General features: G+C 40.7%; 1 protein-coding gene across 2 annotated transcripts; it reads right to left on the bottom strand.

Annotated features, from left to right (window-relative positions):
• On the bottom strand, nucleotides 1-25,446 carry XPA (XPA, DNA damage recognition and repair factor). 2 transcript variants are annotated; one of them, XR_009406266.1, is made up of 7 exons: nucleotides 25,173-25,446; nucleotides 23,006-23,116; nucleotides 18,179-18,284; nucleotides 10,277-10,442; nucleotides 8,489-8,606; nucleotides 5,519-5,751; nucleotides 138-224 (listed from the first exon to the last, which is right to left on the bottom strand). XR_009406266.1 is itself a non-coding variant. In XM_059411237.1 (6 exons), the coding sequence occupies exons 1-6, from the start codon at nucleotides 25,348-25,350 to the stop codon at nucleotides 76-78; spliced, it is 828 nt and encodes a 275-aa protein (XP_059267220.1). In that variant the 5' UTR covers nucleotides 25,351-25,441; the 3' UTR covers nucleotides 1-75. The 2 variants fall into 2 exon arrangements, 1 of the variants encoding a protein (XP_059267220.1); XM_059411237.1 differs by lacking the exon at nucleotides 5,519-5,751 and having other exon boundaries at nucleotides 1-224; nucleotides 25,173-25,441.
• Between the last annotated feature and the right edge of the window lie 1,286 nt (nucleotides 25,447-26,732).

The following is a 26,732-nucleotide window of genomic DNA, read 5'->3' as shown; positions in this document are numbered from 1 at the left end:
TGAAGCTGTAACATATATATTTCTTCCAGAAGCGTTATTTACATGAGTGTCCCATTCATCTGTGAATAACTTAAGTCACATCTTCTCATAGGTCAGCTCATGGCCACACACGGTACAAGTCTTCCGATACATGTCCTCCTCTAGGTTTTCCTCTGGTCCATACTCATGCTGATGAGCAACTGTCTCCCTTTTCCACACGCTGCTTCTTATCGCTCGCCGTAATTCTAAGAAAATAAATAAAAGCTGTTTTTCAGTGATGCTATTCAGCTGAAGCCCAAATCCACCAAGGTGTAACATATACCTTTAATTTTATAACAAATCAAAATTGATTCTATAACCTTAGCCAGCTTGGTCTGTGAAATTACTCACTGTTGGAGCCATGTGAAATGGGAGATAGAGAAATGGGGTAAGTGGGTTAGAGGGACAGTAAAACAAAAAATTCAGAAGATGAGTAAAAGAGGATTTCAAAAAACGGGATTTGTTCATAGCTAAGAAAAATGATGCCACAGCAGGAAAGGGAGAGTGATCAGTAAGCTGGATAATTCAGGACAAGACCCATTTCAAAGTCCCATATATTAGGGGCTGCTTCTATAAGAGGCAGGCCAAGCTTTGCTTGCAAGAGAACTAGAAAGCCAAGAAGTCTGCTGTTATGCTAGGGTTTCATCCCAGAGCAACTGCCTGTGCACCCGACTTGAAGTCCATTCAGTTCCTTATAAAATAGCAATATTTTAGGAGAGGAATTTCCAATTACTACAAAGGACAACTAAATATAAGAATCAAAGCCAATTAACTGGAAAGAAGGACAGTTTTTCTTTGGTTTTTGGTGTTTTTTTTTTTTTTTTACACTTATTTATTTTACAGGCAGGGAACTGGAACAAAAATAGCATGTGACCTCAAATCATCTATTCCAGAGCTTAGAACTTTTCCATTTCATCATGTTAAAATGTCATTAAAAAAAAAAAAGAAAACTGTTGGATACTTTGAAAAGTAACTAAGCCAATCACATGTAGAAAGTTCACACTGCATTACCTGAAGGAACCAAATGCTTAGTGTTAACTGGAAATTAACAAGCTAATAACTTCAATTTCTGGTTTAATGAACAGAAAGCAACACGAGTTGTTTACATTTTTTTATTCTGACCAGTGATCCATGAAGCCCAGCTCGGACAGCACGCTACCTAAGGAAGAGTACGTTACATAACCTCAACCATAAAAATCACTGTACACTAAGCGATCACACATTTTCTTTAATTCTCTTTAGATTTATAAGTAGTTTCAAAATACTTGAGCCTTTGTATTTCGGCCCTATTGTATCTTAAGGATAAACAGATGGGAGTGCTATGTACCAGGCACTGTTCTAAGCACTTTATCTATAAACACATTTAAACCTTACAATCCTTTGAGAGAAGTACAACTACCATCCTAATTTTAACATGAAAAAACCAAGGCCCAAAGAAGTTTCATTTGTTGTGCCTAATATCAAACTGCTAGCTGATGGCAAAGGCGTGGTCTGGCTCACGTTCCTGTTAACCATGAAAGCTATGCTGCCCTTCCCCACCTCTGGTGTGAGAAGCCCTAGATCTCAGACCACTGTTCTCAGGCTGCAGCGTACACACCTCTAGACAGTTTCCAAACTAGGGGGAAAATCGTCTTCATCCAAACAAGAATCTGTATTCCTATATTCTGTCACATTCTGAAGGTGGCAATTTTTTCCAGACATATCTAAAAAGCCCTTTTTTTTTTTTTTTAAACCTTAAGGTATTTCTAAATAAAAAATGAAATCATGTGCTGACTAGCACAGATGCCTCATGGTTTTGGTCAATGACAAGAGGTCTCCTGTTTGAGTTCCAATAGCTCCCCTCCAAATCTGTTCGGATACAAGGTATCCCATCTGCTTTTCCTTTACTCCACTGAGAACACTCTCTCAAAATCCGACTGCAACCCAGTCACTGCTAAACACTAACCTCTAACTTGAGCGTTATGTGAACTCAGGAAGAGAAAGAAGAGAGCTATTTGCTTACCACTAGAATACTGACAACAAAATCTAGTTTACTCCCCATAATTGGTCATAATTGTACATAAGGTTTTTGCTGACTTTATGGCTTTTTCTTCCCATCCTTCAGCTAGTGTATCAAGAATAATGACAAGAAATAAAGCCGTATCTTTAGTATTTACTAGACACTCCTGGAAAAAACTTGTGCTAGAAGATAAGGAAGTACTAAAATACTGGTATGTTGATCATTTTCTTGCCTTCTTTCCCTCCCTGAACAATCTAGTCCCCAAAGCCATTAAGTGGAGCAAGTAAAGCAGGCATCTGTGGTGGGGAAGAGGGTGCCCAAGAAAAGTGAGGAGCTCCCTACAGTGAAGGCTGCTAGCAAGAGTGAGGGGAAATCACGTACAGGGGCATCAGTCGAATAACTATATTACAGATAGTGCAAATCAGGTCTCTCACTGTCAGAAGGGAGTTAGTTACAAACAAGGGGAAAAAACTGAGAATGAATTCTAAAATCCTAGATTAGAACTGGGTATGTGTGTACTCAAGGTGTTAATTTATAACATATATGGGGCAGACATAAAAATACAGATAATACACATGTTTTGTGCTAGAAAGCAGAAATCCTTGACAAGACATGACAAAAGGACAGAGGAGCTTGCTTAAAGATTCCTTTTGGCCCAAATCTCAATCTTAACACCTAAATAAGTACAGAATTGAATCAAAAGCCAAGGAGAAGAACAAGAATTCATGAATCCATACCAATAATAAAATGGCAGAAAGGATGCTGCAGATCACTCTGGGGAAAGGATATAACTGCTGTATCCTCTATACTTTTCTTTGCAATCTTCTGGAACTTTTTAAATTTATTTCCAAATAAAAACTTAAAAAGGAGTTAGCATGGGGGCGCCTGGGTGGCTCAGTGGGTTAAGCCGCTGCCTTCGGCTCAGGTCATGGTCTCAGAGTCCTGGGATCGAGTCCCACATCGGGCTCTCTGCTCAGCAGGGAGCCTGCTTCCTCCTCTCTCTCTGCCTGCCTCTCTGCCTAACTTGTGATCTCTCTCTGTCAAATAAATAAATAAATCTTTAAAAAAAAAAAAAAAAAAAAAGGAGTTAGCTTGAAGGGGCCAAATCTGAGACCATTTGAGTCTCAAAGTAACAGGAATGGACTGTAATGTAACACTGATTTGAGCATAAGAATCCATGAATCCAACTTAATACTAAAAGCCAAATAATAATTATAGGAAGAATAACAGAAATAGAAAGTCACCATTTACATCCAGCCTAGTAACAAGACTCATGCCATGTGCTAAAACCCTGGAGTGAGACTTAAGGAAGGAGATGCTCACCCAGTACCAAAGAGTGCACCCCACAGATTTCCTCGTAATTATTTTTTTTTCATTATAAAACATGACAAGAATTTATTTTAACCTACTCAACCCCAAACATTTACATACTTAAGAAGAAAACAGTGGGGTTTTTTTTTTTTTTGAATATTGATTTACAGATTTCCTCGTAATTATAATGGGGAAAGGATACCCAGACAACAGACAAACCTAGCAGACACCATCCCAACCACGCTAGCAAACAGAAGATCCCCTCTCAGCTGACAGCATGTGTCTCCTGATGTGACACACATGGACACATCACCAGGAAAGGACTCCTACCAAAAATGCCCACAATCTAATTGTGCGAAAATAAGCTGCTAATAAACCTAAATGGGGCCAGTCTGCAAATTGTTGGCAGTCTCCAAAAATGTCAATAATAGTCTGAAAAGAAAACCACTGAGGACCTAAAAGAGTAGATAGGCACCACCCTTGACTGGCCCTTGGATCCAGCAACTAAAAAGCTGTGAAGGACATCAGAATGACTGAATGTCTAGGACATACTAGACAATAGCATTATATTAACTTTACTGAGTTTGACACTGCTTTTCAGTTACACAGAATGCCACTGTTTACAGGAGAGAACACGTTGAAATATTCATTACAATGTCCTCAGGCAACTCTAATGGGTCCACATTGTGTGTGTGTGCACACGTCAACAAATGTGGCAAAATGCCAACAACATCTGGTGAAAACAAAATTTTTTAAATGAAGATTAAGTTTTTTTTCATTACTTCATTTAAGCAATTTAAAACTTCCAGAAAGTAGAGGTAACCACCTACTGCTAAGTGAGAAGAGGGAGGCAGAAAAGTCAGAGCCTAGAAGGGTGGGAGAGCCTCGCTAGGCCCGTGGGAGAGCTAAGGAGCCCTGGGAGCGAGGAGCGGGCACTGTGCCAGGCAGCACTGAAAGCCTAGCTGAGCTGGAGAACAAAACAGGTTACCAGGTTATAACCTCCTAGTCCCACAAGCCTAGAATTTCACAGCACAGAAAGCTGTGGACTACCTCTCTGGAAATGTATAAAAATATTCACCATGAACAGTCTTGCTATGGAGATCTTCAGATAGATATTCTTTTTACCTGAAGAAGTTTCCCTTTAAATCCTTGTTTCAATGAAAAATTTAGGTTATGCCACTCTGAAACGTGTATTTTATTTGCCTTTTTTTGAAAGGTTATTTTTACACATATTTATCCTGTATCCAGCAACATTATTAAACTTTCTTCTAAGTTATAACAGTTTTTCAGTTCTAGTTATAATCATATTGCATTAAGTCAGTCTTTTTAAACAGATATAGCTTCTTTTCCTTTAGTTCTTCTATTGCACTGTATCCTACACTTTTGTAAAAAAGATGGCTTGTATTCAAAGAAGCCCAATACTCTTTAGGAGGTAAACTTACAGGAAAACTAGCTGAGGGAGACCAAACATTTTTATATATTTGATGGAAGGGCAGAAATTGTGACATAGGGTGCTCCTTGTTAACTAGAGGAAAAGTCACAAGGAAATATCCAAATAACATGAAGCTTTGATCTTATCTTGTCCTCCTCCATACACTGAAGCAAAGGAACATGGAACTGTGTCCTTCAAACTCCGCTGAGAGAAGCCCGAAAATGGTCATAAATAGAACCACAGGCCCAGAATGTAAAATGTCCACACATTTAGTAGGAACTCCAAAGGGGGCTTTTCTTACCCACCCTTTTGGGAGGAAAAGTGCAGAATAACAATGAGGAATTCTTTTCCATTTTTTTGAAGGCTTACCTCTATCAGTACTAAGAGAAAATGGAGTCTAACTTTAAAGAAAAGACTCATCTCCACCTTATTTGTGGAGAGGCATGCAAGTTAGCCCAAAACATTTTATGTATTAGCACCAAATGAGAGTTCGCATCCGGGTCAAAGGCAGCATGTAGTGCATTCTTTGAAATCCAGTTAAACGGAGCAGCAGTGATGCCCTTGTTTCTACTTCTGTCTCCTTGGATCTAAGAGATCTGTAATAACTTGAATTTGCTGACAATTCTTGCCTTTTACTTTGCCTATATTTATAAATACCTTATACTATTTATACTTAAATTTTTTCTGTAGTAAAACCAGTACTTTCTCAAACTGCTAAGCAGATCACATGTTCAAAGCAGGTAAATGTAATCTCTTACCTTTCCATAAAGAAGTAAGCTTTGTATCAGCTTCTTTGTGGATCAAAATCAGAAGACCAAGAGGAACCAGGTTCCAGTTTCTTTTCAACTAAAAAACTTTTAGACTTGCTTTTATTTCTCTCTGTTCTGAGCAAACTGCACGGTAAACTGCTTGTTCCTAATCTCTACAGTGTCTACTCCACTCTCAGCCCTTGGCGGCCTAGTCAGGAGAACTGGAACTTATTCACCGACCTCTAAAGTAAACCAACGAGAAGAAGCCATAATTAAACAGGGTACCCCACTGACCCCTGCACAGGAAAATACCATAAGACAACAGAGCAATGCTTTTACGACTGAGAGCGTGCTCAGGTTTTCATATGCAAAGGAAACTGGAAAATACATCCACTCAGAAAAATTTCCTCAAAAAGACATGCTTCATCCCAACAAGAAAGGAAATGAATTTAAGAAACCAGTCTTAAGGGTCCATGAAAAAATTCAGGGCAAATTAAAACTCTTCCAGGAAGAGAAAAAACCATAGTTTTATCTGGTAATTAATTGCATTTTAATGTAGTGAGAAAAAAAGCCAATTACATTTGAGTTTATATTTCCTTAATACCTATAAAAATTATATAAATCTTAAAAGAACTGTTATCTTCATTCTTATAGAAAAAAGTATAAAACAGATCCTATAATCTTCTACTGTTAGTCAAATTACAGGAACTTAGCCCCATTCAGATGACCTCTTGACTAAACTACAGAGATCGTATCTAAAGAAAAATTACAGATCGCCCTCCTTTTTGAAGTATTTCATCACTTTGCAGGTCTCAGTTTCTTTTTTTAAAGATTTTATTTATTTATTTGACAGCCAGAGATTGCAAGTAGGCAGAGAGGCAGGCAGAGAGAGAGGAGGAAACAGGCTCCCCGAGGAGCAGAGTGCCTGATGCAGGACTCGATCCCAGGACCCTGAGATCATGACCTAAGCCGAAGGCAGAGGCTTTAACCCACTGAGCCACCCAGGTGCCCCGCAGGACTCAGTTTCTAATGCCCTTATCCATATACTATAGTCTGCACCAAAACATCAGGAAGTGGCTTCAGGGGCAGCAGAGAGGGAAAAGTGGAGACGATTCAGGTAGCTAGAGTTACTGACGACCCCAGGCTGGTCTGTAACGAGTCTGCAACTCTGCAGTCCTCTCTCACGCCCAGTAAGAAGCTTCTGTTACTTTCCCCCTCAAGGCTCTCCTTGATGCCAGAAGAAGGAAGGGCTGAAGCAAAACCTCAGGTGAACATAGTCTAATGGAAGATTAAAGGAGAGGACTAAACTGAAAAAAGTCTTTCCAAAGCCCCTCAGGTGGTCCTTGCCAGGGTTTCCAGTGACCCGGTACAGAAGTGGCTCACATGGGGAAGACTCTCCAATGAAATGCTTCTAGACGGCACAGTTTGCCACAGGAAATCTAACCAAGCCAGAGAAGTGCACTTGCCCCCTGACTCAGGAGCTGGCCTCTTAAGTCACTAGACTTTATATAAAGACATATGTGAGGATGTTTATTATAAGGGTTTTGATAAACGTCGTAAGTATCAACGGTGCTTCCATTTTTTAAAGAAATATTTTTAAAGAGTCTATGTGTAGAAAAGAACTAGAAAAACAGACATTAAAATGTCACTACTGATGGTCTCTGGGCAGGAGACTACTACTACAAGTTATTCACAGTTTCCCAGCCTTTCTGCACTGCACACAATCTTGTCATGGAAAGAGGGAAAAAAGATCCTCACAAGAAGAAACAAGGCAGGCTTACAATTTTTGTTGCTGTAATATTTAACGCATCTGAGCTACCTTCCAAAACCTCTTCTAAATCCTAAACACATAAGCAAATTTATTTATTATGGCTAAGACACTCATTTTAAATGGATGTATATAAACCCAGTAAATACATAAGATACATGCCATCCAGACGCACCCCACACGACAGCGGGCCTCTACAACTCCTGTGGGAGAACACGGATGCCTACTGAGCGAGATGCTATCCAGGGACTCGGCGGTCTGCACGGAGTGCTCCTGCTGCTCCAACGCCAGCCCCCGCTGCCCGCCATCAGCACTGACCACACTCCCACAGAGGGTTAAGCTTACTTTCTCTTCTGACTGACTCGACCCCCAGCACGGACGCTAGCGCAGTGCCTGGTGACGCTACCAGAGGCATGGCTGGACAGATGGATGACTGGACAGACTTATGCACAGAGGCATACATAGATGGGTGTACAGGTACAGAGAAAGATGGACAAAGGAATGGACAGACAGATGTACTGACAAAGGAATGAATATACCAATGCAGACTTTCGGTTATGAAAGCCTGCTTCCAGTCCCACGTCACTAATAACTACCAATGTAACAAGTCACTCTACCTTTTATTCACATATAAAAGAACGATTAGACCTGCTGACATAAGAAGGCTCCTTCTAGCTACTCAATCAGAGGACTAACACTTAGGCATGATCTTTTCATTTTAAGCAATTGAAAGGTTTGCTGGTGGATATCATTTTTATAACCCAGTTAATCATATTTAAGATTGAACAGATGCCAAATCCTCGACCAAGGATATATCCCTGCTCTACCATTGTTCCTATATAAACACGTAATTCACTGTGAGAGGATTTACATGCTTTTTAGAACTGCAATACTCTGAAGTTTGCACCAAGAGCCTCAAACTTTCAGTTTGAGGGCAAACTTTCAGTCTTATCTTTGAATAAAAAAACATTCCAATCTACCGGTGACAGATCTTTAAACAAGAACTACTTAGTAAAGTCTTTTTGCAAGTCAGTAAAATACAGTCCTTCATGAGATCAATGTAGCCACTTCCTTTTCCTTTCCTTTTCTTTTTTTTTTTAAGACCTTATTTTTTTAAGTAATCTCTACACCCAATGTGGGACTCAGACTCACAACCCTAAGAGCAAGAGTCTCACGCTCTGACCGAACCAGCCAGGCACCCCTCCACTTACCTTTTACTTTCTTATCAAACTTCTTCTGTTTCATTTTCTCTCGGTTTTCCTGTCGAGCTTCCTTTGCTTCCTCTAATGCTTCCTGACTACCCCAAACTTCAAGAGACCTCTTCACAATCTACAACACAGAATCCAGATTTAAATAAGCCATGATTCAGAGTTAAGTATTATAATGTCATAATGATTAAATCCACGGACACCAAAACATGATCTCACTCAAGGGTGATTTTATAAGTATTTGAAATTCTGAAGATTTTAAATTGTGCTAAGAAACAACTCTAATAACATCTTTATCTAAGCCTACAGAACCTCAGTAAATGTATGCTGAATTAGATGGTAAGTACAAGACCTGGGCTCTGATTGTATTTGTTTCTCTGTTGTCACATAAATCCACAGAAGTATCAGTAGCCTGTGGGTCGGATGAGTTTTGTCACACTCACCAAAAAAATCTGCAGACCAGTCAGCCACAGCCTATGTGAATATGGAGGTCATCTCCAGAAACCTCTCTCCACAGAGAATCAGTCACTACTGCTCTCCTCCTCCTTGGTCCAGTACTGACTTCTGATCTTTAGAATGTTAACTTTTTCTTCTTTTTAACTGGTACCTGAAGAACCTAAAGTCTTTATTCTAGCTTAAAAACTTTGCATTCTAGTATCTTTACTCTTTATAATATTTATTCACGTTTAGGAGACTAACAAACACACTAAGAATTATGCTCAGTACCTCTCTCACAATACATTAAGGGAACAAAAATACAAATCAAGGTAGCCAAACTCAAATTTTCTCCTGACATGATCAAACAATATCCTGGTGTTTCCTAAATTCTCAAACATTACATTCTCCACACTCTTACACCCCTGAAATGCTGCAGCAACAGCAACTGGCTCACCAGTGCTTTAACAGCTGAGTCACAAAGTGGTTCAGAAGAATTGGACTCTGAATGCAAAGAAGTTTACGAATACTATAATAAATCTGGTGTAGTTGCATTTCTTATATATGTATGCACAAGCATAATATACAGCAAAAAATAAAAAAGACTATGATAAATCTAATGACACTATTTTAGTAAGAAGATAAAAGCTTCAAGTGATAACAAGGCATTAGGTTGGCATTTTTTCATTTTTAATGATACATAAAATAATGGTGATTCTTCTAATTAATGTTGCCTCAGGTTTAATAAAATTCAATAAACAATTGGCTTTACAATGTAGTTTCTTAAATTTATTTGAAGCTACTAGGATTTTCTAGTATTTTCTAATCAGCCTGCTGTAAAGCAATACCACTCAATTTTTTTTTTTTTTTAATATAATGGCACAAAAGTAGGATGTCTGTACTCTTCTGCAATAGATACAGGAGGCTCTGACCCAAGGCACTCACACTAAGCAATAACTATCTCCACATACCACTACAAGACCAGGAGTTGAAAAGATCTACTCTGAGACACAGGAGAGTTACAGAGACACTTGAGCATTTTCCCAAGTGGAGTTAGATTTCAGGCATCTGTGAAATTCCTGAAACTTTTTAGGATTTTCAGTGAAGGATGGATGGGTAGAGAAATGGGGCCCAACTTTTACTCCCTACTTAGCTCCCAAATTGTACCAGTAACATTACCTAATGTTGCCCCGAAGTACACCAAAAATTCATTACTTAAGACTGTGACCCATATACAGAACAACAGAAGGAAAACAATCTTTTTAACTCTATAAGCAAAACTAAACTAAACTACTAAATTTACCATTAAAACTTCCCCTGATCGAGGGATTAAAAGGAGTATAATATATCAGAGACCTGTAATTTTAAGTAGAGTTTCATATCACCCCATTGTGAATGATGAGGATTCTTCTTCACAATACATTTAAGAGCCGGCTCTCTTTTCTCTAAATCACAGTCTTTCAGAAGGTACTCTTGTTTGGCTTCTGTTTTTGTTATGAGCTTATGTTTATCATCAGCATCTCTGAAAACAAATTAAGTCCAGTACTATATTAGTTATTTTAAATAAACTATGTTTCTAAATAGTCCAACAACCTAGAGGCATACATGCCAAAACATTATTTTAAAATAGTTTTTCCTGGGGCTCCTGGGTTGCTCAGTCATTAAGCATCTGCCTTCAGCTCTGGTCATGATCCCAGGATTCTGGGATAGAGGCCCGCCCCGGATCAGGCTCCTTGCTTGGCTGGGATCCTGCTTGTCCCTCTCCCTCTAACCCTCTCCCTCAACGTAGGTTCTCTCCCACTCGCTCTGTGTACTCACTCTCTCTTAAATAAATAAATAAATATTTAAGCAATAAAAAATGGAGGCTCTTACTGCTAGGATAAATGAGGCAGAAAGAGAGAATTAGTGATATAAAAGCCCAAATGATGGAGAATCAAGATGCCGAGAAAAGGAGAGTTAAACTACTAGATCACGAGGGGGAGAATTCAAGAGATAAGTGATACCATAAGACAAAACAATATTAGACTAATTGGGATCCCAGAAGAAGAAAGAGAGAGAGGGACAGAAGGTATTTTGGAGCAAATTATAGCAGAGAATTTCCTTAATTCAGCAAAGGCAACAAGCATCGAAATCCAGGAGGCACAGAGAAACCTCTTCAAAATCAATAAAAATAGGTCCACACCCTGTCATCTAACAGTAAAACTTACAAGTCTCAGTGACAAAATCCTGAAAGCAGCTCAGGACAAAGGTCTGTAACCTACAATAGTAGAAATATTAGATTGGCAGCAGACCTATCCACAGAGACCTAGCAGGCCAGAAAGGACTGGCATGATATATACTCAGAGCATTAAACAAGAAAAATATGCAGCCAAGAATACTATATTGAGCTAGGCTGTCATTAAAAATAGAAGGAGATAAAAAGCTTCCAGGACAAACAAAAATTAGAAGAATCTGCAAACACCAAACCAGCCCTACAGGAAAGATTGAAAGGGGTCCTCTAAGCAAAGAGAGAGCCTAAAAGTAACAGACCAGAAAGGAACAGAGACAATATACAGTAATAGTCACCTTACAGGCAATACAATGGCACTAAATTCATATCTTTCAATAGTTACTCTGAATGTAAATGGGCTAAATGCCCCCAATCAAAAGACAAGAGTATCAGAATGGATTTTAAAAAAGACCCATTGATATGATATGATATCATATCATTGATATGATATCTATAAGAAACTCATTTTAGACCCAAAGACACCTCCAGATTTAAAGTGAGGAGATGGAAAATAATTTACCATGCTAATGGACATCAAAAGAAAGCTGAGGCAGCAATCCTTATATCAGATGAATTAGATTTTAAGCCAAAGACTATAATAAGAGATAAGGAAGGACACTCTATCATACTTAAAGGGTCTGTCCAATAAGAAGATCTAAAAATTTTAAATATCTATGTCCCTAACATGGGAGCAGCCACTTATATAAACCAATTAATAAAATCAAAGAAACACATCGACAATAATACAGTAATAGTGGGGGACTTTAACACCCCCTCACTGAAATAGACAGATCATCTAAGCAAAAATCAACAAGGAAATAAAGGCTTTAAATGACACACTGGACCAGAAGGACATCACAGATATGTTCAGAACATTCCATCCCAAAGCAACACAACACACATTCTCCTCTAGTGCCCATGGAACATTCTCCAGAACAGATTACATCCTGGGTCACAAATCAGGTCTCAACTGGTACCAAAAGATTGGGATCATTTCCTGCATATTTTTAGACGACACTGCTTTGAAACTTGAACTCAATCACAAGAGGAAAGAACTCAAATACATGGAGGCTAAAGAGCATCCTACAAAGAATGAATGGGCCAACCATGAAATTAAGGAAGAATTTTAAAAATTCATGGAAACAAATGAAAATGAAAACACAACTGTTTAAAATCTTTGGGACACAGCAAAGGTGGTCCTGCGAGTAAAGTATATAGAAATACAAGCCTTTCTCAAGAAACAAGAAAGGTCTCATACACAACCTAATCCTACACCTAAAAGAACTGGAGAAAGAACAGCAAATAAAGCCTAAACCCAGAAGAAAATAAATAATAAAGATCAGAGCAGAAACCAATGAAAGAGAAACTAAAAGAATAAGAGAACAAATCAAAGAAACTAGGAGCTGGTTCTTTGAAAGAATTAGTAAGACTGATAAACCTCTGGCCAGACTTACCAAAAACAAAAGAAAAAGGACCCAAATTAATAAAATCATGAATGAAAGAGGAGAGATCACAACCAACACCAAAAAAAATACAAACAATTTTAAGAACATATTATGAGCAACAATACAGCAACAAATTTGACAACCTGGAAGAAATAGATGCATTCCTAGAGATATATAAACTACCAAAACTGAACCAAGAAGAAAGAGAAAACCTAAACAGACCCATAACCAGTAAGGAGAATGAAGCAGTAATCAAAAATCCCCCAACAAGAGCCCAGGGCCAGACGGCTTCCCAGGGGAATTCTACCAAACATTCTACCAAACAATTCCTATTCTCCTGAAACTGTTTCAAAAATAGAAATGGAAGGAAAACTTCCAAACTTATTTTATGAGCATTACCTTGACCCTAAAACCAGACAACAACCCCATCAAAAAGGAGAATTACAGACCAATATCCTTGATGAACATGGATGCAAAAATTCTCACCAAATACTAGCCAACATGATCCAACAGTACACTAAAAGGATTATTCACCACGACCAAGTGGGATTTATTCCTGGGTTGCAAGGTTGGCTCAACATCCACAAATCAATGCGATACAATACATTAATAAAAGAAAGAACAAGAAACATATGATACTCTGAATAGATGCCGAAAAAGCATTTGATAAAGTATAGCATCATTTCTTGATCAAAACTCTTCACAGTGTACAGACAGAGGATAAATACCTCAATATCATCAAAGCCATCTATGAAAAACCCACAGCAAATATTCTCAAAGGGGAAAAACAGAGCTTTTCCCCTAAGGTCAGGAACATGGCAGGGCTGTCCATTATCACCACTGCTATTCAGCACAGTACTAGAAGTCCTAGCCTCAGCAATCCGACAACAAAAAGAAATAAAAGGCATTTGAATCAGCAAAAAGGAAGTCAAACTTTCACTCTTTGCAGATGATAAGATATTTCATGGGGAAAATCCAAAATACTGCACTCCAAAATGGCTAGAACTCGTACAGGAATTCAGTGAAGTGTCAGGATATAAAATCAATGCACAGAAATCAGTTTTGCTTTTCTATAAACCAACAGCAAGACAGAAGAAAAAGAAATTAAGGAGTCGATCCCATTTACAACTAACCCAAAACCATCTTTTTTTTTTTTTTTTTTGGACAGAGAAAGATCACAAGCAGGCAGAGAGAGAAGGGGAAGCAGGCTTCCAAAACCATAAGATACCTAGGAATAAACCTAACCAAAGAGGCAAAGAATCTGTACTCAGAAAACTACAAAGTACTCATGAAAGAAAAGGTCCATGCTACCTAAAGCAATCTACACATTTAATGCAACCCCTATCAAAATACCATTAATTTTTTTTCAAAGAAATGGAACAAATAATCCTAAGATTTATATGGAACCAGGAAAGACCCTGAATAGCCAGAGGGATGTTGAAAAAGAAAAAAAGTTGGCGACATCACAATTCCAGACTTCAAGCTCTATTACAAAGCTGTAATCATCAAGATGGTATGGTATGGGCACAAAAACAGACACATAGATCAAAGGAACAGAATAGAGAGCCCAGAAATGGACCCTTAACTCTATGGTCAACTAATCTTCAACAAAACACGAAAGAATGTCCAATGGAAAAAAGACAGTCTCTTCAATAAATGTGTTGGAAAAATTGGATGGCCACATGCAGAGGAATGAAACTGGACCATTTCCTTATTCTACACACAAAAATAGACTCAAAATGGACGAAAGACCTCAATGTGAGACAGGAATCCATCAAAATCCTTGAGAACACAGGCAGCAACCTTTTCAACCTCAGCCACAGCAACTTCTTCCTAGAAACATCGCCAAAAGCAAGGGAAGCAAGAGTGAAAATGAACTATTGGGACTTCATCAAGATCAAAAGCTTTTGTGCAGAAAAGGAAATAGTCAACAAAACCAAAAGACAACTGACAAAATGGTAGAAAATATTTGCAAATGACATACCAGATAAAGGGCTAGTATCCAAAATCTATAAAGAACTTATCAAACTCAACATCCAAAGAACAAATAATTCAATTAAGAAACAGGCAGAAGACATGAACAGACATTTCTGCAAAGAAGACATCCAAATGGCCAACAGACAAATGAAAAAGTGGTCAACATCATTCAGCATCAGGGAAATACAAATTAAAACCCCAGTGAGATACCACCTCACACCAGTCAGAATGGCTAAAATTAACAAGTCAGGAAATGACAGGTGTTGGCATGGATGCAGAGAAAGGCGAAGCCTCCTACACTGTTGGTGGGAATGCAAGCTGGTGCAGCTACTCTGGAAAACAGTATGGAGATTCCTCGAGAAGTTGAAAATAGAGCTACCCTACAATCCAGCAATCCCACTACTGAGTAGTTACCCTAAAGATACAAATGTAGTGATCTGAAGGGGCATGTGCACCCGAATGTTTACAGCAGCAATGTCCACAATAGCCAAACTATGGAAAGAACATAGATGTCCATCAACAGATAAATGGATAGAGAAGATGTGAGATAGATTATATATATATATATATATATATATATATAAATATATAATGGAATACTATGTAGCCATCAAGAGAAATGAAATCTTACCATTTGCAACGGCATGGATGGAACTAGAGGAAGTAGAGCATATTATGCAAATTATCATATGATCTCCCTGATATGAGGAATGTGAGAAGCAGGGTGAGGGGTTCGTGAAGTGTAGGGAGGGAAAAAATGAAACAAGATGGGATCGGGAGGGAGACAAACCATAAAAGACTCTTTTTTTTTTTTTATTTGACAGAGAAAGATCACAAGCAGGCAGAGAGGCAGGCAGAGAGAGAAGGGGAAGCAAGCTCCCTGCTGAGAGCCCGATATGGGGCTCGATCCCAGGACCCTGAGATCATGACGATCATGACCTGAGCTGAAGGCAGAAGCTTAACCCACTGAGCTATCCAAGCGCCCCAAAAGAATCTTAATCTCAGGAAACAAACTGAGGGTTGCTGGGGGGTGGGGGGAATGGGTAGAGTGGCTGGGTGATGGACACTGGGGACAGTATGTGCTATGGTGAGTGCTGTGAAATGTGTAACTCTGGTGATTCACAGACCTGTACCCCTGAAGCAAATAATACGTTATATGTTAGTAAAAATAAATAAATAAAAATTAAAATCTAAAAAAAAAAAATTTTTTTCTTCAACTCTCATGGTCAAGTTAGCAGCATAAAAATTCTAAACATTAAGATACTTTATCTTTTACTAATCTGGAGAAGCTATATTAGATTAGCAGCAGATCCCGGTCATTTAGTAAGAATTTCTTTTTTACTTATTTAAAGTAGCTCTTCGCCACAATGGATTTGAAATTACTAAGAGTATAGAAAATGTAAATGAGAATTAAGACTCAATGGGTAAGAAAACATAAATCAAAGCATAAAGTCAGGGTCAGTGGGATAGAAGGAATTTGAGTATACAAGGTCCAACTGGCCCAATACACTTTAGTTTCCAACTGGCTCAGTTGTTTCAAAGCCAAGGTAAAAATGGAGGCTGTCAGTTACACGGTTCTTCTCATTTATTGGTTCTCCATCTACATGCCAGGTCTTACTCAAGGTATCAGAAAAATAGCAAAGAAGAAAACAAAGCCTTGTTTTCATGAAGCTCCCATTCTGGTTAGGAGAAGACACTCAATAAGCAAACACAATGACAGAGAAAAGTGCTATAAAGAAACACAAAGCATGGTAAAGGAACAGAAATTCTGATAGACTGGGTAATCCAAGAAGGCCACCAATGAGGGGGCATTTGAGTGCGGCCCTTAAAAAGTCAGAGAACATTCTAAACAGCTGAAGAAAGAACATCTTGAGCAGAGAGAACAGCAAGTGCAAAGGCTCTAGGGCAGGAGTGTACTTTGCAACTGGACTCACAGCAACTGAGCTGGTGGGACCAGAAGGCTTAAGGGAGGAGCGGTGGTGAGGAGGGGGCGGGCAGGGAGCAGGAGGTGGAAGGCAGGAGATCAAGTCTGAGACAGGTGGAAGCCCTGTAAGCAGTGTAGAGACAGTTCTAGTCTACACGGATTAAAAACCTTTGAAAGGTTCTGACTAAAATGTCTCCGTGGAAGACGACAATGGTACAAAGTGGGGGGCACAGGCCAGTCAGAAGACCACCAGTGCCGTGCTCCAGGCCAGGGCTGATGGTGGCCTCAGCAGAAGCCATGGTGGGCGAGGGGACGGGGGGTGAAGCAAGGATATGGAATGAACACAGAGCCAAATGGATTTGGAATTAAACACAAGATAAAAAGAAACAGCCAGTGAAGCTGGCCTTTACTGAAATGAGGTATAGGTCAGGGAGGGGAGGGGAGACTTAAAAATTGTGAAGAACTTTATGAGAGCTAAATAACTTGGAATTTTAAGCTAAAAGAGGGGACAGATAAATGACATTCTACTAAAATTAAACTTTTTGAAGATACTGAAAAGAAACAGGGTAAAGGGCTGTGTTCCTAATTAAAGTTTAAAAGAATTTTTCCAGACTACTACACAACTTTCTCTTAACTGATACATCAGGCGCTTCCATCTTCTCATGTTAAGTAAGACTGTATGTGGTAATGTAGTTCCCAAAAGCTATCCACCCAGACTTTAAAGAGTGACAGCACTGTGGATCTTAACCACTGTGTATCAGAGGGAAAGGAGTTTTAACTTGTAACTCCCAACAGGTGGGAAACATTTCTAGCCACAGATCTGATCGTGAGACCAGCAACATCTCCCATGCCTCTTCCCAGGACTCTACCCAGGAACAAGTCAGTGGGGATGTCTCCCGACAGCCACAGCAGGGACTCAGAAAGGGCAGGTCCTCCAGGTAGGTGAGCAGTTGATCTAGGGTAGCAGGTCCAAGGAGGACCGGGGAACAGAGAAGAGGGCTAAGTAAGAATCTCAGATGGGGTCTCTGGTCCCACTGACACACAGTGGTTAAGATCCACAGTACTGTCACTTCTTAAAGTACGGATGGATAGCTTTTGGGAAGTAAATTACCACATATAACACAGGACATGCAGGGTAAACAGCAGGGACACAACCATGTGGCATGAGAAGCATTAAACTGGGTTGACAAAGAGGACAGAGCCTAGGAGGAGAAGAAAAGGAGGAGAGAAGAATGGGACTTTTCCTCATCTCTTCTCTCCCCTTCACTCCCCTCCTGTCACTGAAGGCCCCAAACCTCTGACCAAGGTATCCACAAACCCTGGAGTAAGACACAGGGGACCCGCAGGGCCTGGGGGAAGAAAAGACTTAAAGATGGTAAAGACCCACCCACAAAAAGGAAGACAGATCTACGGCCAAACCAGGCCATCCCTCCTACATACAGGGCACATCATCACCACAATAAACACAAATCTCCTGTATTTCTTTGGCAAAATGGAAACCAGAGAAATTTTAGGAAACAGCTAGAATGAAAATCGTAATTACTAAGAATATTAAATCCACATGGATCTAATTATTGTTTTGCCCTAAACCTACATGCTAACACTAAACTTTAGCAATTGAGAACGTCATCGGAAATTAGTACCTGCAGTTATCACAAGTTGCCAGATCAAAGTGGGTCATAAGGTAAGAATCCATAAATTCTTTACCACACTCTTCACAGATTGCATAATCAAATTCCATAACAGGTCCTAAAGAAAGAAAGGTTAATTCTTTAGGTTTCCTTTTTTGTGACTTAGAACAATATATTTTTCCCATATCTTAAGTTTATCAGCATGTACTCTTTAACGGACATAAATACATTTACATGAAAGACAAAACCATGATTAAATAACCTTGTATCTTAAAAAAAAATTTTTAAGGAAAAAAAAAAAACTATCAATTCATCAAGTACATTTGAACCCAAAACCATGTGTAGGATGCTTATATTCATTCTGTATTGCTGCTGTAGCCTATTACCACAAATCTAGCTAAAATAACACAAATTTATTATCTTACAGATCTGTAGTTTCTAAGTCTGACACAGGTCTCAGTGGGCTACAGTCAAGGGCAGGGCTGCATTCCTTCCCAGGAGTTTTAAGGGACAATCTATTACCTGCCATTTTCAGCTTCTAGAGGCTGCCTTTCTTGACTCCTAACTCCCTTCCTCAATCTCCCAAGCCGGCAGTAGCAGCTTCTCACATCACTCTGACTTCTTCCATAACCACATCTCCCTGCGACTCTCTCCTGCTTTTTAAGTACCTGTGATTACACTGGGCCCACCTGGATAATACAGAATAATCTCCCACACATCTCAAGGTCTTTAATCAATCTGCAAAGTCCCTTTTGCTATGTATGGTAATACATCACGGGATCCACAGTGATCCACTAAAATGTGTTAGTGGGAACTGTTACTCAGTCTACCACCATATTGTTGAGAGGACAAAGGAGGGGAGAAAAAAAAAAAAAAAAGGAAAAGGAGGGCAGTGCCAGAGTAAAAAGGGGAGGGGTCTTACAGACAGGGAGACGGGCACTAACAGACAACATGGAAAGGGCAGTCAAGAGCAAGTCAACACTAGAAGAGACAACACAGAATTCACTCTCAAATGGGAAACTCTGTCCCCCTCCATTCTACTCCATCACCACCAAGAGAGCCAGTATCTCAACAATGAGATTGTAAACTTGTGAGTGGAGATTATATTTAGCTATATATCTTCAGCTCCCAGCACAGAAATACTCTCAGTAAAGCTCAATTTTTTTGAGGACTTCAAATACCTAAGGATCTTTATCCTCTAGAACTGGTTCTCTCAGCAAGTCTGCAGTTTTACAAGTATGTCTTTAGGATGATTGCTACTGCCAAGCCCCCTGCTCTAAGAACTGCCACAACTCCCAGTGGAAAGAGAAGGCAGTCATTATTTGTCCACAGTTGGTTCGACATATTCCTATCATTGCCTTCCCTTACCTACTTTCAACACATCAAGGTCAGTTAATACTACAGCACCCCTTAATTCCACTAATCTCCAAATTCTAACAAAAATACCACTCTTCCTTCTCGAATGTTAGCAGGGCATAGCCACAAGAGTTAAAAATACAGTCAAAAATCTTCAAAAAATTGATTATTAAAATGTGTTAGAAAGGAGAAAAACAGGTCTGACATACCAATTAAGAGACTACTGGATAGCAATATTAATCAAAAGCCATAAAATGTGCATTTTCCTAATTTTAAAGTCTTTATGATGGAAAATTTTAAATGTTCATCATGGTGACTTTTCTACTCCTTTACTCCCTTTAAATTTATCACGTGGAAACTGGCAGTCTAGTGTAAGCAAGAGCCTACCCTCCCCACCATTCATTCACTCATGTACCTATTAATTATAGATATAGACGCAGATTCCTAATTTTTTTTCCAATGGCATTACCACTCAGTAGTGTCCTTAATGAGTTTGGTGCTCACCCAAAGTGTCTCAGATTTGGCCAGCAGGAGTCCTTTCAAGCTGTGCGACACACTTCTATCAGTTTTGAACACTTACGTATTTCTGGCATTACAGAATGTTCCAAACTCACCTGGTGGCCATCCTGCCCCAACCCTAGAATCAGCTATTTCTCTGTAGGGCCCTGGTTCCTTTCGGTGGGGGGACAGTATCCGAGTCCAAGATCTGGACACCAGGTATGCTCACTGCCACTGGGTTCTCTTCACTTCAAGGCCCTTTCTGTGGACAGAGCTAAGAAATACAGGCACATGTGTGTACATATATGTGTGAATACATGCACACACCCATATATGTATGCACGCACAAGTACTCATGTGTACACATGTATCTTTCCGAGGTATAACTGACACTGTATTAGTTTCAGATGTCTAACATAATGACTTGATATTTATATATATTGTAAAATTATCACAATAAGTCTAGGTGACATCTGTCACCATACATAGTTTATAAAATCTTTCTTATGAGAACTTTTAAGATCTACTCTCCTAGCAGCTTTCAAATATGCAGCACAGTAATATTAACTAGTTGCCATGCTCATGACTTATTTCATAACTAATAGTCCTTCACCACCCCCCTTCCCTTATCACCTTCCTAGTGATCATGGGGAACCTCTATTCTAGATTATAAAAGCATTCGATAGGCTTTGCTTTATAGGCAAATGACCTAAATAATTTAATGGCCCAAATAATTTTAATCTTTCTCAACTATGCAGAAGCTCTTTAAAAACTAACCAAAAAAACATGATATAGGGGCGCCCAGGTAGCTCAGCCAGTTAAGCGTCTGACTCTTGATCTCATGTCATGATCTCAGGAGTCATTAGACTTCCACAATAGGCTTCATGCTCAGGGTGGGGAGTCTGCTAGACAGTCTCTCTCCCTCTCCCAAGCTAAGTCAGCCCAGAGAATGAGGGCCTTTTCTAATGTCTCCCAAAGGGGACACTGTTGATGAAGTAATTGAGAGGACATGATGGCCAGCTGACCTGCGAGGCAGACCTGGGCAATTACACTCCTCATCCCCTACTGTTCTTGGAATGCTCATTCTGCCCACCAGTCCCACAGTGGGAGCTGTTGCAAGGACAAATCCTTGACAGAGTAAGGTGTCATTGAGGCCATCTGACCTGACTACGGGACTGAACCCACTTAAGCCTCTGTATAAACTGTTAAGATTTGGCAGGTGGATGCAGAGATGGCTTCATCTCGCAGCCACCCAAGACAAGCTTCCTAAGGTCCCTTGATAATTAAAGCTGCCACCTACCAATGTGGAGTGGCCTGACTCCTTCAGTCTTGTGCCCTCTGTGTACATGCCACTGTGCAAACCAACACACACACCTTCTCTAACTTCTACAAACTCACTACCCAAGTTCTATTCACATGCGGCAGCCACACCATCGATGCAGGAATAAACCTCCGTTAAGCAAGAAGGCATTACAATAGGTTATCAATAAATATCTGTTGCATGACAGGGCACCTGGGTGGCTTAGTCAGTTAAGCATCTGCCTTCGGCTCAGGTCACAGGTCATGATCCCAGGGACTGAGCCCCACATCATCAGGTTCCCAGCTCAGTGGGGAGCCTGCTTCTCCCTCTGTCCCTCCCTGCTACATGTGTGTACACGGTCTGACAAACAAAATCTTAGGGCACCTGGGTGGCTCAGCTGGTTGAGTGACTGCCTTCGGCTCACGTCATGATCCCGGACTTCCAGGACTGAGTCCCGCATTGGGCTCCCAGCTCCTTGGGGAGTCTGCTTCTCCCTCTGACCTTCTCCTCTCTCATGCTCTCTCTCACTCATTCTCTCTCAAATAAATAAATAAAATCTTTTTAAAAAAAAAAAATTGTTGTGTCACTTGTTAAATCAAAGTATAGGCTTTACAGCCCAAAGCTGAGTCCAAAATCTGCAGACAAAGTTACCATGAGTCTTCATATCCATAAAATCATAAGGACTTTAAAGGTCTTTAATTCGATGCCTTCCCTCCTCCTACAGTGCTTCTCTAATATATCCTGGTCAGGTCCTTCCGTCTCTGAACCCCTCCACTGTTTTGCTATTTAGAAGCAGCAATTCACATGGTTGGGAAGTTTTTCCATTTCACAGAGTCACCACGAGATTCACATGAAATACGTGCCAACACTCTGTAAGTGCAAACTGCTAAATATACGCATGGTACTGGGCTGAAATCTCCCTCACTGTATTGAGGTTGTCACCCACTGTTCCAAGTTCTGCCCTCCAAAGCAAATCACAGCGAGTATAACCGCTCTTCCACAGGGAAGCACTTACACTTGCAGGCGGTTACAAGAGTCCTCTAAGTTAAACCTAATCAGTTCTGACAACTGTTCCTCACATGTCAATTGAAGACCTCCATTTTGATCACCCTATTTTGGACACTATACACTTGTCAATATCCCCCTTAAATATGGTACCCAAACTGAACAAATACTTTAATCCTTCAAGTCTCAGCTTCTGAAGACAGTGTAACAGGACAGGACTCTTCCCTACCTTGATGAACATGGATCATTTCTGTTGCCACAGCTAAAACTAAACTAGGTTTTTTAAGCTTCCCCAAGGATAGAGTTACAGATATCTATATATCCCATTTTTCCTCCAAACAGTAAAAAAATGTCCTAAATTTTATCTCTTGGTAGAACGTTCAAGCCCCTCATTTTGGCCTATTAAGACAATGGAGTATATCAGAAGTCCTTATATTGGCTGTCCCTATTTTAAAATAACAGAGAGCATCAACCATAAGTCCACAAACCACAAGTTAAACTAATTATTGCCAAACAGCTTGAATTTTTAATATACCAGCAAAACTGCCAAACTCTATACCTCTCACAAAGCTGACCTGCTCACTGACAACAGGAATGACACTAACATCAATTTGCAAAGAATTATGCATGTTACTCCAAATGACCAATCTAGATCCCTATTTTCTGAAAATACACTTTACCTAGTTGATGGACAACTTTTCCAGTTGTACGTTGTTCTTCTTCTTCCTCTTCCAGAATGAAGCCTCCTCCTGTGTCAATGATCCTTGGGGCTGCTTTTACATTAGCCACACCTATGAAAAGTAAGTAAAAGTGGTCAATGATTTAACCAGGTAAGCCCATATGTTCCCTCGTGCATAAGCAGATTATTTAAATTTAATATATATCAAATAAGACTAAGATGTCCACTGTTAGCACTTCTATTCAACATTATACTGAAGGGCCCAACTACTGCAAGATGGTGAGAAAATACAACAGGCATAAAGGTTGGAAAGGAGTAAAGTCATCTTTATCCACAGATGATAGGATTAAGTACACAGAATATCCATAAGAATCTACAAAATAACATCGAGAAAAAGAGGTGTAAAATCTCTACAGTGCAACCGCCACTAAGAGATATCAAAGACCTAAATATAAATGGAGAAACAGACCACACGCAGACTGGAAGCCTCAATATTCTATTTGGTGCTAAGATTTTTATCTGCAGTACTTCTATTTCAGCTACAGTACAATTTCCATTTTTTGTCTGAGCTGGGACATAGGCCATGGAAAAGACAGAGACAAACTTGCTTAGAATGTGGTACTCAGGGCCTGAGGAAACAGCAAGCTGGAGCAGCACAGAGAAATGGCTTTGTCTTGGCAGCTTTGTCTTGGCATGACTGAGCATCGCTCAGTATCCTGCTCAAGTCAAGGTCTTGACAGCTCCAGCTGGTCCAAGCTCCTGAAGCACAGCAGGGTGTAGCCCATGTCACAGCACAGTCCCTTGTCTGAGAACTCTTGCCACAAAACTCTTACAGCACATACATTCTACCTTGCTTTCCATATCAGAAGTTTAATACCTCTGAATGTTCTTTTTGTACCCTTTTTCCACAACCATTTCGCACAGATCTACAAACCTTTATGAAATCATGAATATGAAATAATACAAATGAACAACTTTCGACCTGATTCTATAGCATCTCAAGTTGAGAAAGGAATAAGAAAACTAGAAAACAGAACCATTAAAAGTGGCTGGAATTTGCAGATTCAGGATGAATATCAAGACAGGCTGCCAGCCCCAGTTTCTTGTCATTCTTCCTTTCTTCTGGCTGAGGAAAAGGGGTAGCAGAGGACAGCTCCAAACTGTGCTCAACGACGCAAACACTATGGGATATAGCTTTAGGAACACATGTACTTCACATTACAGAGGCAGTCCTGAAGACCTGCATGTCATCTCAACTATTTTAAGTACCCTAGAGAAGATTATTATGGGACTACAGTGGAAAATTATGACAGAAGCGTACATACATGAAAGACACGCAGTCAAGGGCTGCCCTAAGAAAGGGGGAAGATAAAAATTCAGACAGAAGTAACAGCCTTTCTTCCTAAAAGTGAGACAGTGCCTGGCACAGAAGCAGCAGTTGGTGAAAAGGAAAGGCTGTGAACACAGTATCAGAACTCAATTCTAGTCCTGATTAGCTTATACACTTGCCGCTAAGAACCTGAGCAGATCCTTTTCCTTTCCTGGTCTTCAATTACCACCTCAGTAAAACACCAGTACCAAACGCTGCCCTAATCATTTCCCAAGTTAACAGCGAGAATCAAGTTAGTCAACTTAAAACATGTGAAACACAACAGGTGCCACACTTGAGAGCCTCATGAAGGCAGCAGCTCCCGCCTATTTGCCTCTCTCGGTGCCCGGCACGTAGCGAGCGGAACCAGAAAATGCACTCAATCACCCTTTGTTGAGTGGATGAATTCCGGAGCGGTGCAGGAGGGCTGCGAACCCGGGTCCCAAGCCTAAAAGCTTTACACAAAGACTGCCCCTGGGACCGCTGGACGCGCAGCTGGGAAGGGAAAGCTAAGGCGCCGACCAACACTGGCTGGCAGCTCCCGACGGTGAGGGCGGCTGCATCCCCCAAGTTTAAGAGGAGGGCTGGGCCACCCGAGTGCACCGAGGAAAGACCCGGCTCCAGCGCGGAACCGCTAGTGGTCATAGCCCGCTCTGAAAGAGCCCGCGAGCAGATTCCCGGGACTGCGGGAGAACGGGTGCGCAGACGCGCGGGCAGCCGGCAGGGCAGCCGACGCTCCACCCGGAACGCGGCACCCGGCCCTCCCGAGGGAAGGGGCAGGCGCCGCCAAGGCCCAAACCTCCGGTAGCCGCCGCCGCCGCCGCTGTCGCCGGATAGGGCCGGGCCGCCAGCCGGGCCTGGCGCAGCATCAGCGCCCGCTGCCGCTTCCGCTCGATGCTCGCCCGCACCGAGGCAGGCAGCTCCACCGGCGGTTCCGAGGCCGCCGGCTCCCGCGAAGCGTCCCCGGCAGCCGCCATCTCCAAGCTCCCCGAGGGGCCGAAGCTTCAGCCCCGCGCCTGCGCATTAGCACGCCGTCCCGACGACGCCTGCGCCGCCTCCGCGTGGACTGCACAGTACAGCCCGGGAGGAGAGCGCCTGCGCAATTTGAGGGCGTCGGGGCGGAAGGAAGGGCGTGGCGGAGTTTGCGCAGGCGTTGGGGCCGGGAATACCTGCTGGAAAGTAGTCTAGAAGGGGCGGGGCTGAGGTCAATTTTCAGGACCTGGTCATCTTTAAAATAATAGTCTTGCTTAGAGGTTCAAAATACGGGCTTTGGAGTCAGATCTGGGTTAGGTTCTAGCTCTGACATTTACCATTGGTTGCTGGAACAAGTTATGTAACCTCAGTTCGGTTTCTTCGGTAGGAAAAAAACGAGGATAATTACCGAACCACTTCCTGGGTTGTTAGAAAGATGAGCTGTAAAGGTTTTCAGCACAATGCCTGGCATATAGGAAGCTTCCAAAAAATAATAGCAGGTAGTAGCGGTAGTAGTGCCTGTCAAAAAAAAGATCAATGGATGATGCATCTGACTACTTCAAAAGTATGTCCTAGGGGCCAGAGCCTTAGATTTGAAATGGGAACCCCTGGGTTCAAACTCTCGCCTGCTGTGTAATATCAACCAAATGTAGCCCCTGGTATCAAAGCTGGTGTGCATGAACTTGGCTATATTTTCCATGAAATATTCCTTAAGTGTGGATGAAAAGCCACCAGGTAGACAGTGGGTTTGTATTTGGGCCAAATCCTGACTTCCCAAAGGTGTCGTAAATGGAGCATTTTGCAAGAAACATTGCTTGCTTTCCCAAGAATGTATGCCTTTTCTTTTTTAATTACAAATGAAGTTTAATTAAACCAGGAAACGGGAAACACATTGTTTTAATTACTACGTATACCATTTAGGTCTAGTTTTCAGAACAGTCTGGCACACTGAGGTTTCATATTTGTTTTCCTTGGTTAAAATTTGAGTAGCACAATCTAGTGGTTCTAATCTATTGATCATATATATATATATATATATATATATATATATATATATATATAAATAAGCTGGAGAACATTATAAAAAGCAGATAAATGCTCAGATCTTCTGGTTGAACTGGAGACGGAGACCTCAAATAATCCCTGTTCCCTTTCTCCTCAGATCCCCTTCTCTTCCTAACCATTGACCTTGTCCAGGTGACAAAATCTCAAATTCCATATAACACCAAAAGCACAAACAACAAAAGAAAAAAAACAGATAAATTAGACTTCATCAAAATTGAAAGCTTTTGTACATCAAAGAACAACATTAAGAAAATAAAAAAGGTAACTCACGGAATAGTAGAAAATATTTGCAAATCATGTATTGGAGAAGGGCCTAATATCC

Source organism: Mustela nigripes, chromosome 9 (assembly GCF_022355385.1).
Source record: "Mustela nigripes isolate SB6536 chromosome 9, MUSNIG.SB6536, whole genome shotgun sequence".
NCBI classification, from domain to species: Eukaryota; Metazoa; Chordata; class Mammalia; order Carnivora; family Mustelidae; genus Mustela; species Mustela nigripes.
Note: the sequence above shows the minus strand (reverse complement) of the source record. Positions and strands in the feature narration are given on the sequence as shown.